The 20,684-nt window shown below is 40.7% G+C and overlaps 2 protein-coding genes across 9 annotated transcripts in view; one reads left to right on the forward strand and one right to left on the reverse strand.

The window, feature by feature from the left end:
• Positions 1-14,644, reverse strand: part of RNF216 (ring finger protein 216) — a 114,119-nt gene extending 99,475 nt beyond the window's left edge. For 4 of the 7 annotated variants that reach the window (XM_081552780.1, XM_081552777.1, XM_081552778.1 and 1 more), the window contains exons 1-3: positions 14,522-14,644; positions 6,181-6,302; positions 1,513-1,646 (exon numbers count right to left, since the gene is read on the reverse strand). In XM_081552780.1, the coding sequence (XP_081408906.1) occupies positions 1,513-1,646; positions 6,181-6,247 (201 nt within the window). In that variant the 5' untranslated portion in view covers positions 6,248-6,302; positions 14,522-14,644. Of the gene's footprint in view, positions 1-1,512; positions 1,647-6,180; positions 6,303-14,517 lie in introns of all 7 variants that reach the window. The other 3 variants (XM_081552781.1, XM_081552779.1, XM_081552783.1) reach the window with 1 other exon arrangement.
• Positions 8,498-20,684, forward strand: part of LOC145531144 (zinc finger protein 33A-like) — a 41,777-nt gene continuing 29,590 nt past the window's right edge. For both annotated transcript variants that reach the window (XM_081552903.1, XM_081552904.1), the window contains exon 1: positions 8,498-8,573. The gene's annotated coding sequence lies outside the window, so the exon portion shown is untranslated. The remainder of the gene's footprint in view (positions 8,574-20,684) is intronic.

The following is a 20,684-nucleotide window of genomic DNA, read 5'->3' on the forward strand; positions in this document are numbered from 1 at the left end:
ACGACATGAGGATATCAAACCATTGAAAAAAGAAGTGGCAGATGAGTGACACGTATGATGAAATCTGTGCCACACAGTGAGTGAGATAAGGAGAGAGATGCAAGAATACAATGGAGGGTGAAATAATTAGCTATTTAACATACATGTTTTAAATCATGGTTTTGTAGAAATACAGTAGCAATCAAAAGTTGGGAGGGGAAATAAGAGAAGCTGAGGATCAAAAGATACACTTAAAGCTGATAAATCAACATGTAAGGACATATGTAAGAACAGCATCTGAAAGTATAAAAAGTACTAGAGTAACTGAAAAAAAAAAAACAAGAAACCAAGGATAAAAACCTTTCAAATCACCAGCAAGAACAGATGACCCCAATATAAATAAAACAAAACCTCAAAGATGCAGGGAGCATAGTGAAAGATCATTTTTAAAACCAATAAAAATGTAAAGCATATTAAACACTATGAGAGAACTAAAAGCAAAGTATCATAGTCAAGTTAATAAACAAAAATTAGACGAATTCACTCACTAAATTTAAGTCTCTTAATTTAAGTAGAACCACTAGGCAAAACCCAAGTATATGATCAACTACAGGCATATGTCCACAGGAAAACTTCCACATGAATGTTCATAGCAGCATCAGTTGTTAACAGTGAAAAAGTAGAAGCAACTCAAATGTCCATCAGTCAGTGAAACAACATGTGATACAGCCATGCAATGGAATAGTATTAAGCAATAAAAAAGGAACTGAAGTACCAATTCATGCTACATCATAGATGACCTTGAAAACTTATGCTAAATGAAAGAAGGACCAAATAGTATATGATTCCACTCATATAAAATGTGTAGAATAGGCAAATGTAGAGGCAGTCCATGGAATTCTCTAGGTAAGAATACTGGAGTGGGTAGCCATTTCCTTTTCCAGGGGATCTTCCTGACCCAGGGATCAAACCCGCGTCTCTTGCACTGCAGGCAGATTCTTTACCATCTGAGTCACCAGCGAAGCCCTATCAGACAGAAGTGGTTAGTTGTTCTTAGGACTGGGTCAAAGAGAAGAGAGGAGGGAAAATAATGGTTAACTCATCAAATCAAGAAAAAAGGCAAAAAATCCCACAAGTACATTAAAACAGAAAAAGAAAATTGGAGGAGCCATAGATTCAGAGTAAGTAGAGTAAATAGAAAGAACAGGCTATTTTGTTTAGTTCTATTAAATACATTAAAAAAAACCCTGAAAAGTATCAGTGAACAAAACCGATAAAAAGCAACGGAAAATCTAGACATGTCGATCACCACAGAGGAAGCTGAAACAGTTTCCAAGAATTGTCCTTCATGAAAAGAACAGCCCAAATGCCTTTAGGGCAAATCCTACCAAATCTATAAAGAATAGGTAATTCCAACATTATTTAAATACTGCTGTAAGAGTGCTCTCAGCTATTCTATTAATACTGAGTGTCCAAAGAACCAAATTCTTAACTTGAAATGTATTTCATCATGGTAAATTTCAGAAAACTCACTTCTGCCAGGATGACATCATCATCTAGGTCCTCTTCATCATGTTGCTGAGGAGCTGGGGTGACCAGCATTGGAACCCCTTCCTCATCAGAAGAGTCAGATATGGTGATGGGTCCATCTCTGAGATTGATCCAGTCTAAAAGCAGGCAAAGAACACTGTTATCAGGAGGTAGGCATCATCATATTCAGTCCTTTAATTCAACTTTGGCATGAAAAGGGTCAAATCTAAAGCCAAGTTCATGGCTACTGGAGTGTTAACTTACCTCCTCAGGCAGCACAGGCACCTAAGCATTGACGCGAGCTATTTTTCTGTGCTGATCTTTGCCGATCATGCCTTCTGGGAATCATCAGAGAAAACCTGACAATTACTGTGCTCAAGACTATCAACCTTTTCTTATACTAGACTGGAGGAGTCTGTTGATAAAATCTTCTTGACTGGCAAGTAAACAGTGAAATCAAGGCCTCCCATCTCACCTCTACTCCTCCAAGGGAATATAAAACACTGTTTTATTCAAACTGATAGGTCTGAAAAAAATCACTCAGAAACAGTAGAATTTTCACTTAATATTTGATATTAAAGTTTGCTCATCTTAGATATAAATCTTAACTATTATTTATGCAAATATATTTCAGTGATGTAGTCAAATACCCATTTAGCATCTATGACAGTAAGCAATTTAAGCTTTCTAGTTTCCTTTTTAAATACAATCAGAGTTCAACTAGCCATCTAAATGTAATAATTCTGTTCAAGGTCTCTAACTCTTTTTATTCGTTTGAAGATAGATCACATTTGATATGAATTACTGGATAACACAAACTGATAATTCCTTCATAAAGTGCTATTATTTTTCTCAAGGCTAATGCCTCATGCACTTTTATGGTATCCAACAATTTGAAAAGCAATATAAAACCAATTACTTCATTTCATCTCTGTAACAGGGCTGAGGTGATGCCAAGGGCTGCAGTTTAAAATAGGTTAAGTCCATGGAATCTAAGGTCAGACTGCCTGGATTCCAATCTCAGCTCTACCACATACTAGCTACATGATGCCATTATTTACTTCTTTAGGCACCCATTTCCTCATCATTGAAGAAAGGTTAACAATAGTGCCTACTGGAAGTAGCTGTATTAGCTTAGAAAACCCACATAAAATGCCTATTTATTATAGTCCTTGACACACAGTAAAGTTGTCTGATTCCAAGTCCAACGCTACCTACAGAGCAGACTGATTTATCTAACAGCTGACTGAACTGAGGGCCTGCAGAGGTGCACTGCAGGGGCTGGCAGGATGAATCCAAGTGACCGGCACCACTGCTTTTTGAAACCCCACTTAAATGACAGTAAAGGAACTTGTAAAAGTAAAAAAGTGAAAAATTAAAAAAGTGTCCTTTTTAGGACACAAAGAAGAAAAAAGGAAATGATAGCTAGCAAGAGATTTAAACAAAATTCTGGAAACAGCAGATTTTCAGAGGCAAGAAATCTAGGAGTGGAGAAGGCTCAAACCCACAGCCTGCAGAGGGGGCAGCTGACCAGAGGTGGCTTAATTCATGTTGCAGAATCATAGATTTCCTTGAAAAATATTCTCAATTATTTGTTCATTTCCAGCCTTTGTTCATTTCCAGTCTTTAAATGGTTATTTTAGACAATTCTAATTTTACTGTTAATTCTGGGGAGAGGATTTGCCAAGTTTCTCATTCAGCCATTCCAGAAGACCCACCCTGTGGAAGTCCATTCTGAAGAGTCCCCGACACAGAGAGTCATGAGACACCAGGCCAAGAGAGAAAACGCGTGTCACTGAAACAGCCGTAACGAGTAAGACTCTGGCTGCCTTCTGTTAACCGGCCCCTTCAATGCTGGCATACAGTCTCAGATTCTATATGCAGGAAACTGTAGGTTCCTCTGAGGAAGAACTGGCCCAGGAAAAAAAGACAGACAACAAGCCTGGGGCACCCAGCAAAAAAGTTGGTTTTAAACCTATCACCTCACAGTGAATCCCAATGGTTGACAAGATACTCCCCAAAACACCACATATAGACATGCTAGCTTTACAATACATACTTTAAAAACCTAAAGTATAACAGAACAAAGTTTATGATTCATACAAAAGGCTCACCTGTGTGACCATCACCAACATTGGTAAATACATTTCTAGCACATTAGGAGCCTAACTTCACAGATCAATTTCTGAATATATATTCTTTCGTTTCTGGCTTCCATGCAAATAACATGTCTGAGATATATCCATGATGTTGATGTTGCATTATGTAGTTTCCTCTGTATGTAATCTACTACATGAATATGTATGAACAAGTTACTTATTTTTCTGTTGACATTCGACATTTGGGCTGGTTCCAGTCTTGGCTATTTTGGATAATACTGTTATGAATATTCTTGTGTATCCATCTTGGTATACTCATTTCAGCTGGGTACATTCCATAAGTGCTGAGGCACAGGGAAACCATAAGTTCAATTTTAGTGGACAATGTCAAACAGCTTCCTAAATTGTTTGTGCCAACTTACACTACCACCAGTAGTGTAGGAACTTGAAACTTGTTTTGTACCTCAAAATGTGGTCAATTTTGGCAAACATATTAGGCGCAACATTCCTATGTCTATTATATCAAATTTGTTGATCATGTTCTTCCAATGTTCTATATTCATACAAATGTTTGTGTGTGTTTGCTCTGTTATTGAAAGAAACATGCTAAAATCTCCCATTTTGATTGTGGATTTGTCCAGTTAGCCTTTCAGTTCTGTCAATTTCCTCTTTGTATATTTTGATATCATATTACTACACATATAGAGATTACAATTGCTTTATCTTCCCAGACTCTCTAACTTTTTAAAAACTTTTATCTTTATTGACACTTCTGGCTGAATTGTGTATGTTATCTGATAATTTAGACTTACTTAAAGGCTCTGTTTTGAGGGTTACTATTTGCATAATGTATCTTCTATTCTTCTTGTACTTTTAATCTTTATTTCACCTTCATTTTTAAGCTTACCTTCACTGGGTATAGAATTTCCAGGTGAATAATATTCAGCAATTAAAAAGAAGTGAATTACTGCTACATGCAACAATATGGATGAATCAAAAAACTGCTGTGCTGAAGAATTCGGGTACAAAGAGTACATACTGTATGGTTCCATTTATATGAAACTGTGTACTGACAGAAAGCAGGTCAGGAGTTGGGTGAGAACTGCCTACAAAGGGGCATAAAGGAACTTTTCTGGATATGTTCTACATCATGACTGAGGTGGTGGTTATATGGGTATATTCATATTTCAGAAGTCACTGAACTATATATACAGTTAAAATGTGTGCGCTTATTATATGTAAATTATACCTCAATAAAGATGATTTAAAAACTTAAAAAACACTTCAGGGATGACACAATAGAAATTATTAATACAACTAATAAAAACAACTCTATGTCTAAACAAATCCTCACTATGTGTGCAAAATAAAGTTTGTTGAACAGAATAATATATGTCCAAAGTTAGGAGTTTTCCAGCATTAGTTGTTCTTAAAGAAACTTTGTTCAAGTATTTTAAGATTCAATTTAGAAAAAAAAACACCCCACAACATTAATTTGAAATGCATGTTTGGAAAATATGGAAATGATCATATATACAAATACAGCTAGGATTTAAAATCTCCTAAATAACAACAAATTATGGCTATAATCACTACCAACTTAGAATACACTATTAATAATAGCTTTAAAAAATTGGTATTTCTTGTTTTTGTAATTTGCATAGCTTAAGCAAATTTATTTTTCTCTACTTATCTGCTTAATAAAATTTGCTAAATTTTTTTTATTTATTCTTTGGCCGTGTCTCATGGCATGTAGGGCCTTGGTTCCCCAAACCTGCGCCCTCTGCAGTAGAAGCACGGAGTCCTAAACCACTAGACCACCAGGGAATTCCCTGCTCATTTTTAAATGCTCTGGAAGCTGTATATATAAAATTTATCTTTTGCTGGGAAAAAAGTCTTCATAAATACCAAGTACTATCAATAGCAAAACATAAAAAAAGGTACAACCTCTTCTATGGACTTTATACTTATTATCTTCTACTCCTCAGCGTAACTTTTTTCCTTTTAGCCTAGGTGTAACTGTGAATTAGGATCTGATAGGAAATTTCATATGCATTTAAAAATCTTAAAGAAGTGCAGGGTCCCTTCCCTTTATGAATCAATGAATTTCCCCATATTTTAAACACTGTGAAGTCAAGGAATACATGTCCTAAAATTCCCTGTAAGGGTAAACCAGAGTCTTCCGGCAAAAAAGAAGCTAGGCCTTGTATGAGGGGCCAGAAATGCATCAGCAGCACCTTAAGTACGTTCAGAACATACAGGCCTAGAGGAACTGCACTCCTCTGCGATCACCATTCCTTCAAAAACTGAGAACTACCACTGTTCCCACCCTCCTATCTCTTAAGAGTCAACCTTCTTGTCATGGAATACTCTTAAGCTTCACTCATGCCAGCAGGTACCACCATGTAACACAAAATTCTATTCTGATGAGTCCATTTAAATCTGATGTTCTGAGGTCTGAAAATGAAACATTTCTGGATTCTACATGGTGCAAAACAGATTAACTTCAAATATGATACAACAGGACTGAGGGAAAAAGCAACGATGAAAGAGAGGAAACGGGCACCCTCACCTTGTCCCCGGTGGCAGTGGAAACTGTTCAAGTGAATCACCTCTTCATTGCTGTTTCCCTCGGCCATTTTCCAGTGCAGACACACACCTATGTGCTTGCTAATATCTAAACATGGCGACCACCTATTCCAAAGGGTGTGAAAAAGAAAAAGAAAATTATTAAGAATGAAGGAGTATCAAAACCCTTCCCACATATCTAGTCAAGGTAGCACTCTCAGCTTATAAAGTGAAAATACCACGAAAAAGAAAAATTTTTTCAGTCTTTTGAATGAATAACTGAAGTTAACAGAAGAGAAAAACTAAAAATTTTTAAAAATACCTGCAAAAGAATATACAAAAGATGAACAAAGGATCAAAGAATAGATGGGCTATACATTTTTAAAAAGTGAAATTAAACCAAAAAAAAAAAATAAAAGGAAATAAAAGATTTTCTAAAAAAGTAAAATTAAAAACTCAATTACTACAACCTGTTGAATGGGAGAAAAATATTTGCAAATCATAACCCCTAATAAGGTGCTAAAATCCAGACTATGTAAAGAACTCGTACATCTCAATGGCAAAAATCACAAATAATCCAATATCCCAAGTTAAGATATTCAAACAGCTAACGGGTATATTAAAAAATGCTCAACATTACTATACATCAGTGAAAGGCAAATCAAAAACACCTCTGCCTGTTAGAATGACTATCATTCATTCAAAAAGATGAGAGATAACACTGCTAGCAGGATATGGAAAAAAAGGAAACTCTGTACACTGTTGGTGGGATTATAACTGGGACAGACACTATGGAAAAGAGTACAGAAGTTCCTCAAAATTTTAAAAATAGAACTACCACATGATCCAGCAATTCCACTTCTGGGAATATAACTGAAGGAAATGAAATCACTATTTCGAAGATATATGCACTGCCATGATCACTGCAGCACTATTTACAATAGTTAAGACATGGAAACTACCTAAGTGTCCAATGACAGATGAATGGGTAAAGAAAACGGAATAATATTCAGCTACAAAAAAGAAGGACATCCCGCTGTGACATGGATGAACTATTCTGTCTCTCCACAGAAACTGTAAAACATCACTGAGAAAAATTAAAGAGTAAATAAAGGAAGAGACATACCACACTCATGGGTTGGAATGCTTGATTATGTAAAGATGTCAGTTCTCCCCAAATTGGTGTACAACTTTAACACAGCCTTACTCAGATTTTTTGAATGGATACACACTAGGTGATTATAAAATTTACAAGAAAAAGCAAAGATCCCAGAATAAGCAAAGCATTCATAAACAAAAAGACGGAGAATTTATACTATCAGATATTAAGTCTTGTTATAAAGCTATAGTAATTAAGACAATGTGGTATTGGCAAAAAAAGACCAATGGAACAGAGTCCAGAAACAGATTTGTTCACGTGTGGACATTTATGACAAAAGTAGCCCTGCAGAGCAATGTAAAAATATGGTTGTTAAACTGTATGACACTGTACTCGAAAGCTATATTTTGGGAGGATAGGGAAAAATCAAAGAAATAGACCCCATCTTTATGCCTTAGACAAAATAATTTTTATGTGAACTGTTGATTTAAATGGTAAGGTAAAATAAACTTTCTGGAAGATAACAAAATACCTTCAAAAATCAGAGCTGGGAAAGATACCCTTTTTTAAATAATAATTTATTTATTTTAATTGGAGGCTAATTACTTTACAATATTGTGGTGGTTTTTGCCATACATTGACATGAACCAGCCATGGGTGTACATGTGGCCTCCCTGCTGAACCCCACTCCCGCCTCCCTCCCCATGGAAAGATATCTTAAACAGGATAGAAAAAGTGTTGTCCACAAAAGCAAAGACTGAAATATTGTACCTTAAAATTAAAAAAAATTCTATTCACCAAAAAATTATTAAGAGTGGTGGTCCAGTGGCTAAGACTTTGAGCTCCTTACGCAGGGGGTCCAGATTCAATTCCTGCTCAGGGAACTTCAGCTCACATGCCGCAACTAAAAGGGCCCACACGCCACAGCTAAGACCTGGAGCAGCCAAACAGATACGTTTTTTTCTTTTTTTGTAAATGGCAAGGTTAGAGAGGAAAAAAAGTCACTATCAGGGAAAAAACGAGAGTTTGCCTCTATGAAACAGTATTTGGGGGTCAAGAGGGGAGGATTATTTAAGTCTGTAGTTCGATTTTCGAGCCATTTTCTTGCTTTACTCTGATGGATATCAGAAGAATGAAAACCAAGTAAGAACCAAAGGGGGACAATTTTAACTGCTTTAACTGCTACGGCACCTTTTTAGTTCCAAGATTCTATCTGTAACCTACTGACTCAAGGTTTTTCTTCCTAAGAAAATCTGTTTTCTTTGTCTTCCTGAGAGAAACCACGTGCTTCAAAAGAGGTAGGCCCTAGACTATGTCTTCTCATTATATGATGTCTACAAAGAGACAATCAAATAATGTCAGCATTTTTCAACTTAAGATACTACAGTTTTATAGCAAGACTGTGTTTAAGTATTATGACAGAACTTTCTGGTATCTATAACTGGACAAAGGTACCTCAATGTTTAAAAATTATAAATCCAAGCATAAGCTTAGGTATCTCATCTGAAATAACAATAATATTATTTCCAAATGGCACAGTAAAAACGAAAGAGCTCTGGTGTCCAGTTTCAACTGGCTCTATTCAAGTGCTTTTCTTTCCAATACAACTTTCAAAAAGTACTTTGAACACTTAATTCCGATAGCCAAATTTCGTATTTCTTCTTTTACCACAACTAGATTCCTTCAATTTTACACTGGAAATCAAAGGAAAATGTGATTTATTTTATATCTAATTTGGTTAGACTGTCAAATTTGCAGTTAAGCAGACTACCAGTGCTGCTTTAAAAGCAAGATTCCTCATGAATGGCATGTACAGTGGCCCCCAGCTGCAGTGAGAAAAGAAGTCTGATAATGAAATTTCTACTCCTGACTAGCTTCTCTGTAAAGGTCATTTAACTCCCAGACATTCAGTCCTCTCATCTGGGCTCAGATCAGATTGTCTAAGTATGAACCCAGGTTTCACCAACTAGTCAATCAGTGACTATATATAAACTGCTTAATCTTTCAGGCTTAATTTCTTTATTCATGAAATGAGAATACAGCTGTTCTGAAACTGAGTTAAATATGTATAAAGTGTTTAGTATAGCGCCTGGCACACAGTAAGGGCCACATTATGACTATTATTACTTGTGAAATGGAAACAGCAGATGTAGAGTTTTTGTTAATAATAAAGGTTGATAATACAGCCTAACCGGGGTGGGGGTGGGGGTTATTCTCCTCTTCCAAGCTACTTTTCACTAGTACTATAACTATTCACATAAAACTTTTACCTCCTTCTTCAGGAGATTTCATTTTCCCTCTGCAAGTAAAAAGAACCTATATATGTCTTTTCACTTATTGATCAGACACCAAAGTGGAGTTCAGAAATAGGAAATGCCTTCCAGGAAAGAACAGTTCAATTATTTCTTGCCTTTAATTATAAAAATCATATACATTTATGATTATGCTTTATAGTCAAATATACCAGTTAAAGCCTCCAAATTAGAACCAAAAATTAGCATGTATTCATCAGTTCTTTACTCAGTGGAGAATTCTTTTTTTTTTAAGAATCTTACGTGGTAATATTGAAATAGTTTAAGAAAACAGGATGGTACTTCTTCTATGTTCTCTTCCACCTCCCACAACTGTCCTAATGATCTTTTTTTAAACCCTTCTCTTCCTTGTATGAATGAATCAACACACGATGAGGAAAGAGTTCACATTTTGTTTTCTCCACATGCCCTTGACTCTGTCTTATTCGTAAGTGTACTTTCAGTGTCTCACAGTTGTTGAACGAACGAGTGATTCTGAAAATATCTTCTTCTGCCAGAGACTGGAGCTGTTCATAACAGCCATATTTAAGTAGTCAAGTAACGTGGCTTACTTGACAACAACCCGTTTCTTATTCTCTTCTTCAGTTATAAAGTATCACACAATGTAGTGTAATAAAAAATTACATCATTATAGAAAATCTGGAAAACAAAGGAAGTCAGGAAAAGATGGGAATCATCCATGGTTCTCTCATACAGTTTTATTATTATCGAACCTGCATCTGCTTCCTTGTGCCCAGAGTCCTTAGGTTTGTCTTAAACGAACTATTTCCTTCCTATTCCCTTCCTATTCCTCTATTTATGTCACTTCTCCACTTTTCCTTTCATATGCTCCTAATATAATACTGCATGGTCCTGGGGTTTTGTGGTGTTGCTGCTTTCCAGAATAATCTCCAAAAATATGCCCATCACTTTTGCAACATTGATTTTGGGGTAATAAAGCAAAGGAGGGCAAAGGAGAGTCAGGCCAGGCTGGGAGAAGCTGACATGCCCAGTTTATACCAGCCCCCACAAAACCGCTTCCAAGCATATTCTTTTAAAATGTCCATAAATGATTACTGCTCTTCATTCAACTACTAGTTTCTCATCTTAATATTTAGATAGCCATTCTTTGTAATCCTGTACTAATATGTAATCAATATCAAATTAACACAAAAAAGTTGATAATGGTTATTTCTAAGCAGTAGGTTTATATTTTCGCTTCCTTAAATTTTGACTTTTCTACACTAAACTGGTATTATTTACTTAACACTTAAAGAATCTGTGTTATGCATCATGGGGAATAACAAGGAAAACCCAACATGGATCTTGCCTCACAGAACTTCATCAGTGAGAGAAAATATGCACACAATTGAGTATACTACAAAGTATAGTCTTTACTGCAATACAAAGACTATCAGTTAAGAGAGGGCAGGCAGTCAGGGAAGGCTTAGTGGAGACAGCCGTATTTAAGCTAAACTGAACGCTCTGCCAGTTCCACGGTTAGTTTCAAGACAGTAGTACTTCCATCAGGGGCTTTGGAAGCCCAGAGTGACCATGTAAGAAGTCTGACTACCCCGTTGGAGAGACCACATGGAAAGCTCTGACACTACATGGGGAGAGAAAGGCAGCTGGGCTATCTTCCAGCAGTCTCAGACAAGGCATTTGAATAAAGAAGTCATTCTGGAAGTATATCCTCCAGTCCCAGCCAGTGTGGCTGACAGCATGTGAATCAAAAAAACAAAAAAAAGTCCCAGGTGAAATCTTCCCAACTTCCTGACCCACAAAACTGCCAACAAATAAAACTGTTGTATTAAGTCACTAAGCTCAGAGGTGGTTCGCTAACAGAAAAGTGAAGCAGAGCTCTGATTTTTATTTTCTAACCCAATGGGAAGCAACGCGGAAAGTTGTGTTTTAGGAACAACGACCAAGCTGCAGTGTGTCAGACAGACTGCAGAAGATGTCTAGAGGCAGGAAAACCCAGTAAACAAGAGCCAGTGAAGCTGGAACTAAAGGTAAAAGGTAACAGCAAGCAGAAGAAGGAAAAGATTTAAGATACTAATTACAAAGGTTAGATTCAACGGGATTTTTTTTTTAAGGACACAGCACATGGCATGTGGGATTTTAGTTCCCCACCAGGGACTGAACCTGCACGCCCTACAATGGAAACTCGGAGTCTTAACCACCGGACCGCCAGCTAAGGGCAACAATGGAACTTCGTGTGTAACTGGTCATCAGGGCAAGAGGAAGCAAAGAGGCGAAGTTGACCTCGATGTTGAGATCAGATGACTGGACGATGGTGATACTATAAAGAAAGAACAATGAAGTTGGTGAGTTCAGAATAAGAAAACGCAATGCACGTTAATTTCAATATACATACAAAATGAAAGAACCAAGGTAAAATAGCATCCATAATTAGAGATGATATGCAAACAATCAGTCTGGAGTTCAAGTGGTTTCAAAGAGCTCTAAAAATTCTGTTATCAGTATCTCGTTACAATACGAAAGGTTTTAAACCAGAAATTATTCAAAATTTTCAGTGGGTAGGCTAATGAACTTAACATACAACATTAAGATTTTTTTCTCCAATTGTCAACTGAAAATTGGTTCGGAAACTGGGATGGATAAGCAAGCATATCCTCAATCCACAAGGAAGAAATCAATGTTTTCAACGATATTTTTACAGTTGAATCCTCTGTGAACTCATGACATCCTGCCCCTTCTATACCAATCCTGTCTACAAGTTATACCCCCCAATAAATTTTCATATAGCATGGAGTTTTGTTTTTGTTTTTTAAACCACAAATCTCTTCATGGCACAACCAAAATCCTCACCATGGCCTATGAAACACTGCCTCACATGACCTTGCTGACATAGCTAGCCCCACCTCATACTTCTTCCCCTATTCACCATTCTGCAGAAACCATGGCTAAGATCCTAGAAAGTGCCGTTAAACTTCAGGCTCTTCTCTCCGCCTCTCTTTGACCAAATTAACTCTATTTATTCTTCAGTTCCTCATCTTAAAATTTCACTTCTCAGAGAAAAACCTTTCCAGACTATCCCCAGTGTTTGTTCGTGTCTCTCACTCCTTCCAAGTACTACCACAATAAAATATGTAGGAAGCTATGCTTAATCTCCACCTCCTTTGCTAAAGAGTTCCAAGAAGGTAGGAAACTGAAAGTTGAAGTGTTAGTTGCTCAGTCATATCCGACTCTGCAACCTCATGGACTGTAGCCCACCAGGCTCCTCTGTTCATGGGCTTCTCCAGGCAAGAATGCTTGAGTGGGTTGCCATTTCCTTCTCCGGGGGAATCTTCCCGACCCAGGGATGGAAACCCAGTCTCCTGCATTGCAGGCAGATTCTTTACTGTCTGAGCCACCAGGGAAGCCCCAAGAAGGTAGGACTCTTGTGCAATTCATTTCCACAGCCTCAGGACACAGCACACAGCCTGGCAAAAGTAAATACGCCAGAACTTCTTGAATATTCACAGGTATAGCAGGATAATTAGGAGTATGAACTCTGGAGCCAAACTGGGTTCGAGTCCCAGCTTAGACCCTTACAAGGTAAGTTATTTTTTCAGCACCTCATTTTCTCCCTCTTGAAAATAAGGGACGACAAAAGCCATGTTATCGAGGATTCGGAGTTAATATATGGAAAATCCTTAGAACAGTATCTAGCTAAAGAAAATTATGACGTCTGTAAAGCTCTTACCACAGCCTAGAACACTGTAAATATTCATTAACACGAGCCACAGGCTGTCTCATCCACCCTATTTCAAAAACTTTCAGTCTTCCAGACTCACAGCTCAACTTCCTTTATTACACTTCTCCAAAGGGGTTGCAAGGTTTTTCTTTCTGTAGTTGCTGCGTGCCTTCAGGAGGAAACTATAAAGCCTCTAATTACGTTTACAGGGAGCTCCGAAAGTCTGGCCCCAGGCTCTCGAGCTATTTCCTTAAATCCAGCCACTTCCTACTCCCAGCGACGATAAACGACTTCTACAACAAAAAAAAACTAACGGAGCAAGGCCGTTTCTCCGCGGTCTTCCTGCAGGCCAGCGTTCTGAACGCGGCAGTGCCCTCCCCCAGCAGCGCAGGTCATCTTCTCGTGGGATGAAAAGCCTAGGGCCAGCCCCCTCCAGGCGCTCCTCACGACGTACCCCGAGCGATCACAGCGCCCTACTCGCTGAGGTCGGCACCCTGCCTTGAGAACGTCGCGGAGACCCCGCGAGGCTCTCAGCGAGCTGGGTCACGAGACCGGAGCGGCCCAAAGTTTTCGACAATCGTCCCACGCGGCATTCGAGCCACAACCCACGCGGGAACAGCGCCTTCGTTCGCCGCCCAGCACTCCGGGCACATCTGGGGGGGCGGGGGGCGCGTCCCCTGCGCTGCCCGGGGTTCGGGGAGTCCTCACGAGGGTGGGCCGCAGCGAGCGGCAGCCTCCTAGGGGAGACGCCCCTCCGGAGACGAGCCGCGAGGGCCTGGGGCCGCGCCCGCAGCTCCACCCCCACCCCCACCTCGGGGCGTCGGAGTTCAAAGTCACAGCGCTGCGCCCCCCGCGCGCTCCAGGCTGCGCTCGGCTCCACAGCCTCCGCTCCCCGGGAGGTGCTGCCGAGGAAACCCGAGTCTTGCGGCGCTTTCGAGTCCTCGCGAGGCGGACCCACCGACCGGCCCGCGAAACTTCCCGAAGTAACGGGACCCGCGGCGGGTCCGCCGGCCGCCCGTGCCTTTGTCGCTCTTGCCTGGCCGCCGGCCCCGCTGCTCCGGCCGCTCCGCGCGGCCCGGAACCTGTCCTGGGCGCTCGCGTCGGGGCAGCCGCCCGGCCCGGCCCGGCCCGGCCCGCGCCCCCCCGGGGCCCTTCACGGTCGAGCCCCCGCCCCCACCCCCGGCTTAATGGAGGCGCCCGGTGAAGACGCCACTCGCCCCACACAGCCGACCGAGGAGCCGCGGCCGATACTCACTCGCCACTCGACTCGCCGGCTCGCGAGGCAGGCTCGGGGGCTCCTGTCGCCGCGGTTTCCAGTCAGCAGGAGCAGCTGCCACGGCCCGGTCGCCGCCGCCGAGGCCGCCGCCGCGCTCCTTCCGGCCTTGCAGAGGCGTCACCGCGCGCCTGCGCACAGCGCCCCCTCCCGACTAATGACAGGAAGAACCATAGAGGCACGCAGGGGGCTAGGGAGGAGGGGTCCGGGGAGTAAGACCATAGAGAGGGACTCCTGTCCATCCCGGCTCGCCGTGGGCTGAGTCTTGACTTCGCCACTAGGCGGGAGGACGAAAGGAGCCCCGTGAGGCGTCACTATCACTCTGCGGTTTTCAGCTCCAGGGCGTGAAGCGGGTGACCGTGGAAACCTCCTGGATCTGCATTTATTTGCACCCATTGCCTTTGGCAAATCATTCAGGGAACATATTTTCAGAGGGCTTCCTGTGTGCCAGGCACTGTTCTAGGAATTGGAGCAAAAGCAGTACAAAAAGGTCCCTGTTCTCGTGAAACTTGTATTTTAGTGGGCAAGTCAATAACTGGTGAACTAACGAACCAATTCAAATACCGGCTCAGGCAGGAAGTGTTTGGAAACACGCACACACACGGATGAAAAATAAAGCAGAGAAAAGGATAGAGTGATGGGGATAATAGTTGTTTAGTCACTAAGTTGTATCCGACTCTTGTGACCCCAAGGACTGTAGTCCACCAGGCTCCTCTGTCTATGGGATTTCCCAGGCGAGCATAGTGGAGTGGGTTGCCATTTCCTTCTCCAGGGGATCTTCTTCACCCAGGGATCGAACCCACGCTTCCTGCATTGGCAGGCGGATTCTTTCCAGCTGAGCCACCAGAGAAGCTGCAATGGAGATAATAGTGTGGTCTAAATAAAGTGAGGGAGTGAGCCATGCCGACCACCTGCAGAAAGAGCTCCAAGCAAAGGGTATAGAAAGAGCAAAGCCCTGAGATTGTGAATACGCCTGGTGTGTTAGAAAAACAGGGTGATGCCACGTAGCTGCAAAGCAGTGAGACGGCCTGGTAGGGAATGGGCTTGGCAAACTGGTTAGGAGGCAAATAGTAGATGGTATTAAAATGAATTTGGATTTTATTCTAAGTATGATGGAAAGCTGCTGGGGAATTGGGGACGGGTATGAGTTGATTCGCTTGTGTTTCCCGAGAGCACTCTGGTGGCTATTTGGACACAGATTATAGAAAGATAAGAGCAGAATCAGGAAAACCAGTTAGGAAGCTATTGCAGGATTCTAGATGATAAGAGATGGTGAGTTGGATTAGCACAGTCAAGGAGGAGGTGATGAAAATGGTCAGATTAGGGATTTTTTTTTAATGTAAAAAAGATTTGTTGATGGATTGGATGTAGAGTAAGAGAGAATGAAAGGAATTGAGGATAACTAGAGGTTTTTGGCTTGTGCAGCTGGGTGAATGATGATGCCATTCACAAATATGGGAAAAATCAGGAGGAACAGATTTTGGTTGGAGAAGGGAGAAGTGAATGTTTTTTTTGCACGTTACATTGCAAACTAGACCTTCACATAGATACGTCAATAGGCAATTAGATCTATGAGTCTGTAGCTTCAGAAAGATAAGAACTCAGAGGCTGAGGACTTACATTGGGATTTACTAAGATATAGATAATATATAAAGCCTCAGGACTGGCTATACTTATACCGGGGGAATGAGTGTAGAGAGAGGAGAGAGGACAACTGAGGGAGGCCACGGTCACCTAACATTTAGGATCTGGAGGAGGATGTCAAGAAGGAAAGGGCACTAAAGGAGGAGGAAACACAGAAGAGAGCGTTACCCCAACGCTAGAGAAAGAAAATGCCCTGAGGAAAAGGGAGTTATCAACAGTGCGAAAGGCTGCTCGGAGATTCAACACAATACAACTGAATTTCATTACAACCAGAAGGAGAGCCGTTAGCTGAGAGTGAGGTCAGGGAGAGGGTCTTGGAGGTTTGTGAAAGAAAATGATGAGAGAGTGAAATAATTAGCAACGGCAAAGGGTTGCTGGTCTGGAGTTCTGGGATTATAAACTTAAAGTGAGGCCAGGTAGCAAGGAGATGGATCTTTCTCCAGCCACTTGCTTAGATACAGAGGGAAGAAAGAGATAGAGAGATAGAAGGGTGTCAAAGAGAGGGATTATTGAAGCTGAGGTCTTAGAAACTGGTGAAGTTTTGGTAATGATGAAGCCTAGGGTGTAACTATATTCTTTGCAGCCAAAGATGGAGAAGCTCTATACCATCAGCAACAAACAAGACCGGGAGCTGACTGTGGCTCAGATCATGAACTCCTTATTGCCAAATTCAGACTTAAACTGAAGAAAGTAGGGAGAACCACTAGACCATCCAGGTATTACCTAAATCAAATCCCTTATTATACAGTGGAAGTGACAAATAGATTCAAGGGATTAGATCTGATACAGTGCCTGAAGAACTATGGATGGAGGTTCGTGACACTGTACAGGAGGCAGGGATCAAGACCATCCCCAAGAAAAAGAAATGCAAAAAGGAAAAATGGTTGTCTGAGGAGGCCTTACAAATAGCTGTGAAAAGAAAAGAAGCAAAAGGCAAAGGAGAAAAGGAAAGATAGACCCATTTGAATGCAGAGTTCCGAAGAATAGCAAGGAGAGATAAGAAAGCTTTCCTTGGTGATCAATGCAAAGAAATAGAGGAAAACATTAGAATGGGAAAGACTAGAGATCTCCTCAAGAAAATTAGAGATACCAAGGGAACATTTCATGCAAAGATGGGCACAATGAAGGACAGAAATGGTATGGACCTAACAGAAGCAGAAGATATTAAGAGGAGGTAGCAAGAATACACAGAAGAACTATACAAAAAAGATCTTCACAACCCAGATAATCACGATGGTATGATCACTCACCTAGAGTCAGACATCCTGGAATGTGAAGTCAAGTGGGCCTTAGGAAGCATCACTACAAACAAAGCTAGTGGAGGGGATGGAATTCCAGTTGAGCTAGTTCAAATCCTCAAAGATGATGCTGTGAAAGTGCTGCACTCAATATGCCAGCAAATTTGGAAAACTCAGCAGTGGCCACAGGACTGGAAAAGGTCAGTTTTCATTCCAATCCCACAAAAAGGCAATGTCAAAGAATGCTCAAACTACTGCACAATTGCACTCATCTCACACGCTAGCAAAATAATGCTCAAAATTCTCCAAGCCAGGCTTTAACAGTATGTGAACCGTGAACTTCCAGATGTTCAAGCTGGTTTTAGAAAAGGCAGAGGAACCAGAGATCAAATTGCCAACATCTACTGGATCATCGAAAAAGCAAGAGAGTTCCAGAAAAACATTGACTTCTGTTTTATTTACTATGCCAAAGTCTTTGTCTGAAAGAGATCACCTGACCTGCCTCTTGAGAAATCTGTATGCAGGTCAGGAAGCAACAGTTAGAACTGGACATGGAAAAACAGACTGGTTCCAAATAGGAAAAGGAGTACATCAAGGCTGTATATTGTCACCCTGCTTATTTAACTTATATGCAGAGAAACACTGCATGAGAAACTTATATGCATGAGAAACGCTGGGCTGCATGAAGCATAAGCTGGAATCAAGATTGCTGGGAGAAATACCAATAACCTCAAATATACAGATAACACCACCCTTATGGCAGAAAGCAAAGAAGAACTAAAGAGCCTCTTCATGAAAGTGAAAGAGGAGAGTGAAAAAGTTGGCTTAAAGCTCAACATTCAGAAAACTAAGATCATGGCATCTGGTCCCATCACTTCATGGCAAATAGATGGGGAAACAGTGGAAACAGTGACTTTGTTTTTTTGGGCTCCAAAATCACTGCAGATGGTGACTGCAGCCATGAAATTAAAAGACGCTTGCTCCTTGAAAGAAAGCTTATGACCAACCGAGGCAGCATATTAAAAAGCAGAGACATTACTTTGCCAACAAAGGTCCATCTGGTCAAAGCTATGGTTTTTCCAGTAGTCATGTATGGATGTGAGAGTTGGACTATAAAGAAAGCTGTGCGCCGAAGAATTGATGCTTTTAAACTGTGGTGTGTGGAGAAGACTCTTGAGAATCCCCTGGAATGCGAGGAGATCCAACCAGTCAATTCTAAAGGAAATTAGTCCTGAATTTTCATTGGAAAGACTGATGCTGAAGCTGAAGCGCCAATACTTTGGCCACCTGATGCGAAGAGCTGACTCAGTGGAAAAGACCCTGATGCTGGGAAAGACTGAAGGCAGGAAGAGAAAGGGACGACAGAGGATGAGATGGTTGGATGGCATCACCGACTCAATGGACATGAGTTTGAGTAAACTCCAGGAGTTGGTGACAGACAGGGAGGCCTGGCGTGCTGCAGTTCATGGGGTCGCAAAGAGTTGGACACGGCTGAACGACTGAACTGAACTGAGAGTGTAACTATGAGTGTGGATTAACAGGTGAAGAAGGGGAGGGATCAGAAAGCTAAGAGCCTGGGAGTGGAGAGATAATTTAAAAGGATGTTAAATCATCAAGAAAGATGTCAGAATGGCAGGTGGAGGGCATGGAATAAGACAGGTCCTAAAATCATCAATGAATGAGAAGGAGTGACCTGCTGGCCAGCAGACAGCAGGAAAGAGAATGGCCCCTGCGTCCAAAGATTCAGTTAGTTGTCATATTTGTTGTTGTTTTTGGCTGTAGCACCTGGCTTGTGGGGTCTTAGTTCCCTGACCAGGATCGGACCCGTGCCCCTCCCGTGGAAGTGCGGAATCGTAACCACTGGACTCTCAGGGAAGCCCGATTGTTACTATTTATTTGATGCTGCGGACTCAGCCCCCACCTGCCTGAGACGACACAGGTGAGCCCCCACCCGCCCTCTCATCACCCACAAAGCAGCAGAGGTGAGAAAAGGGCACATCCCCAAATCTCAGATACTTGAGCAGCACTGCCACAAACAGTGTTCGCCTAATCTACTTGTTGCCCATTAATAATGTTTTTCTTTACACTGATTCACTTTTGTTAAAATATGTTTATTTAAGATCGACTGGGAGTCTGGGATTAGAAGATGCAAACTATTATATATAGAACGGATAAACCACAAGGGCCCACTATAGAGCACAGGGAGCTGCTTCCAGTATCCCGTGATAAACCACAATGGGAGAGAATATAAAATATCTATATACACGTATGACTGAATCATTGTGCTGTACAGTAAAAATTAACACAACATTGTAAATCAACTATTGAATATATTTTTAAAATACATATTTATGTAGAAAAGAAACAGACTCACCTCATAGACATAGAAAACAAATTTATGGTTACCAAAGTTTAGGATTAGCAGATGCAAACTACTATATATAAAATAGATGATCAACAAGGTCCTATTGTATAGCACAGGGACCTATATTCAAAATGTTATAGTAAACTGTAATGGAAAAGAACCTGAAAAAGAATATATATGCATATATAATATATATATAAAACCAAATCACTTTGCTATACACCAGAAACTAACACAATGTTGTAAATCAACCAAAATTCAATAAAAAATAGAAAGGAAACTTTATTTCACTACTATAAGTAAAAAGTCTCACTTTCTATAAGCAGAAGGTAATCAGAAAAACAGATTCCATGTTATTAAAATTTTTAAATTTATAACTAAAGTAATGACTTACAAGTAAAAGTTAAATCAACGTGCAAAATATGAAACTTAAAACATGCTTCGTTAAGAGAAGAAGTGGCTGTGGGCCGAGATCCAGGAGGGTTTGCAGGCCCTACGGGTGTGCTCTCTGGGTCATGGTGAAAGTAGTGGAATTCCCTTATTGAGACTGAGGTGATGTAAAAACCAGGGGCTCCAGTTGTGTTACAACATTATGTTCATTTCTGCTGTACAACAAAGTGATTCAGATATACATTTATATATATATGTATGCTTTTTCATATTATTTTCCATTATGATTTATCATGGGATATTGAATACAGTTCCTTGTGCAATACAGTAGAACCTTGTTGTTTATCCATTCTATATACAATAGTTTGCATCTGCTAATTACAAACTCCCCATTCTTCCCTGCCCTGCCCTGCCCCTGCTTGGCAACCATAAGTCTGTTCTCTACATCTGTGAGTCTGTTTCTGTTTCCAAGATTTGTTCATTTGTGTCACATTTTATTTATTTTCAC

This window comes from Giraffa tippelskirchi, chromosome 13, assembly GCF_054371585.1.
Source record: "Giraffa tippelskirchi isolate mGirTip1 chromosome 13, T2T-mGirTip1v1.2.pri, whole genome shotgun sequence".
NCBI lineage: Eukaryota > Metazoa > Chordata > Mammalia > Artiodactyla > Giraffidae > Giraffa > Giraffa tippelskirchi.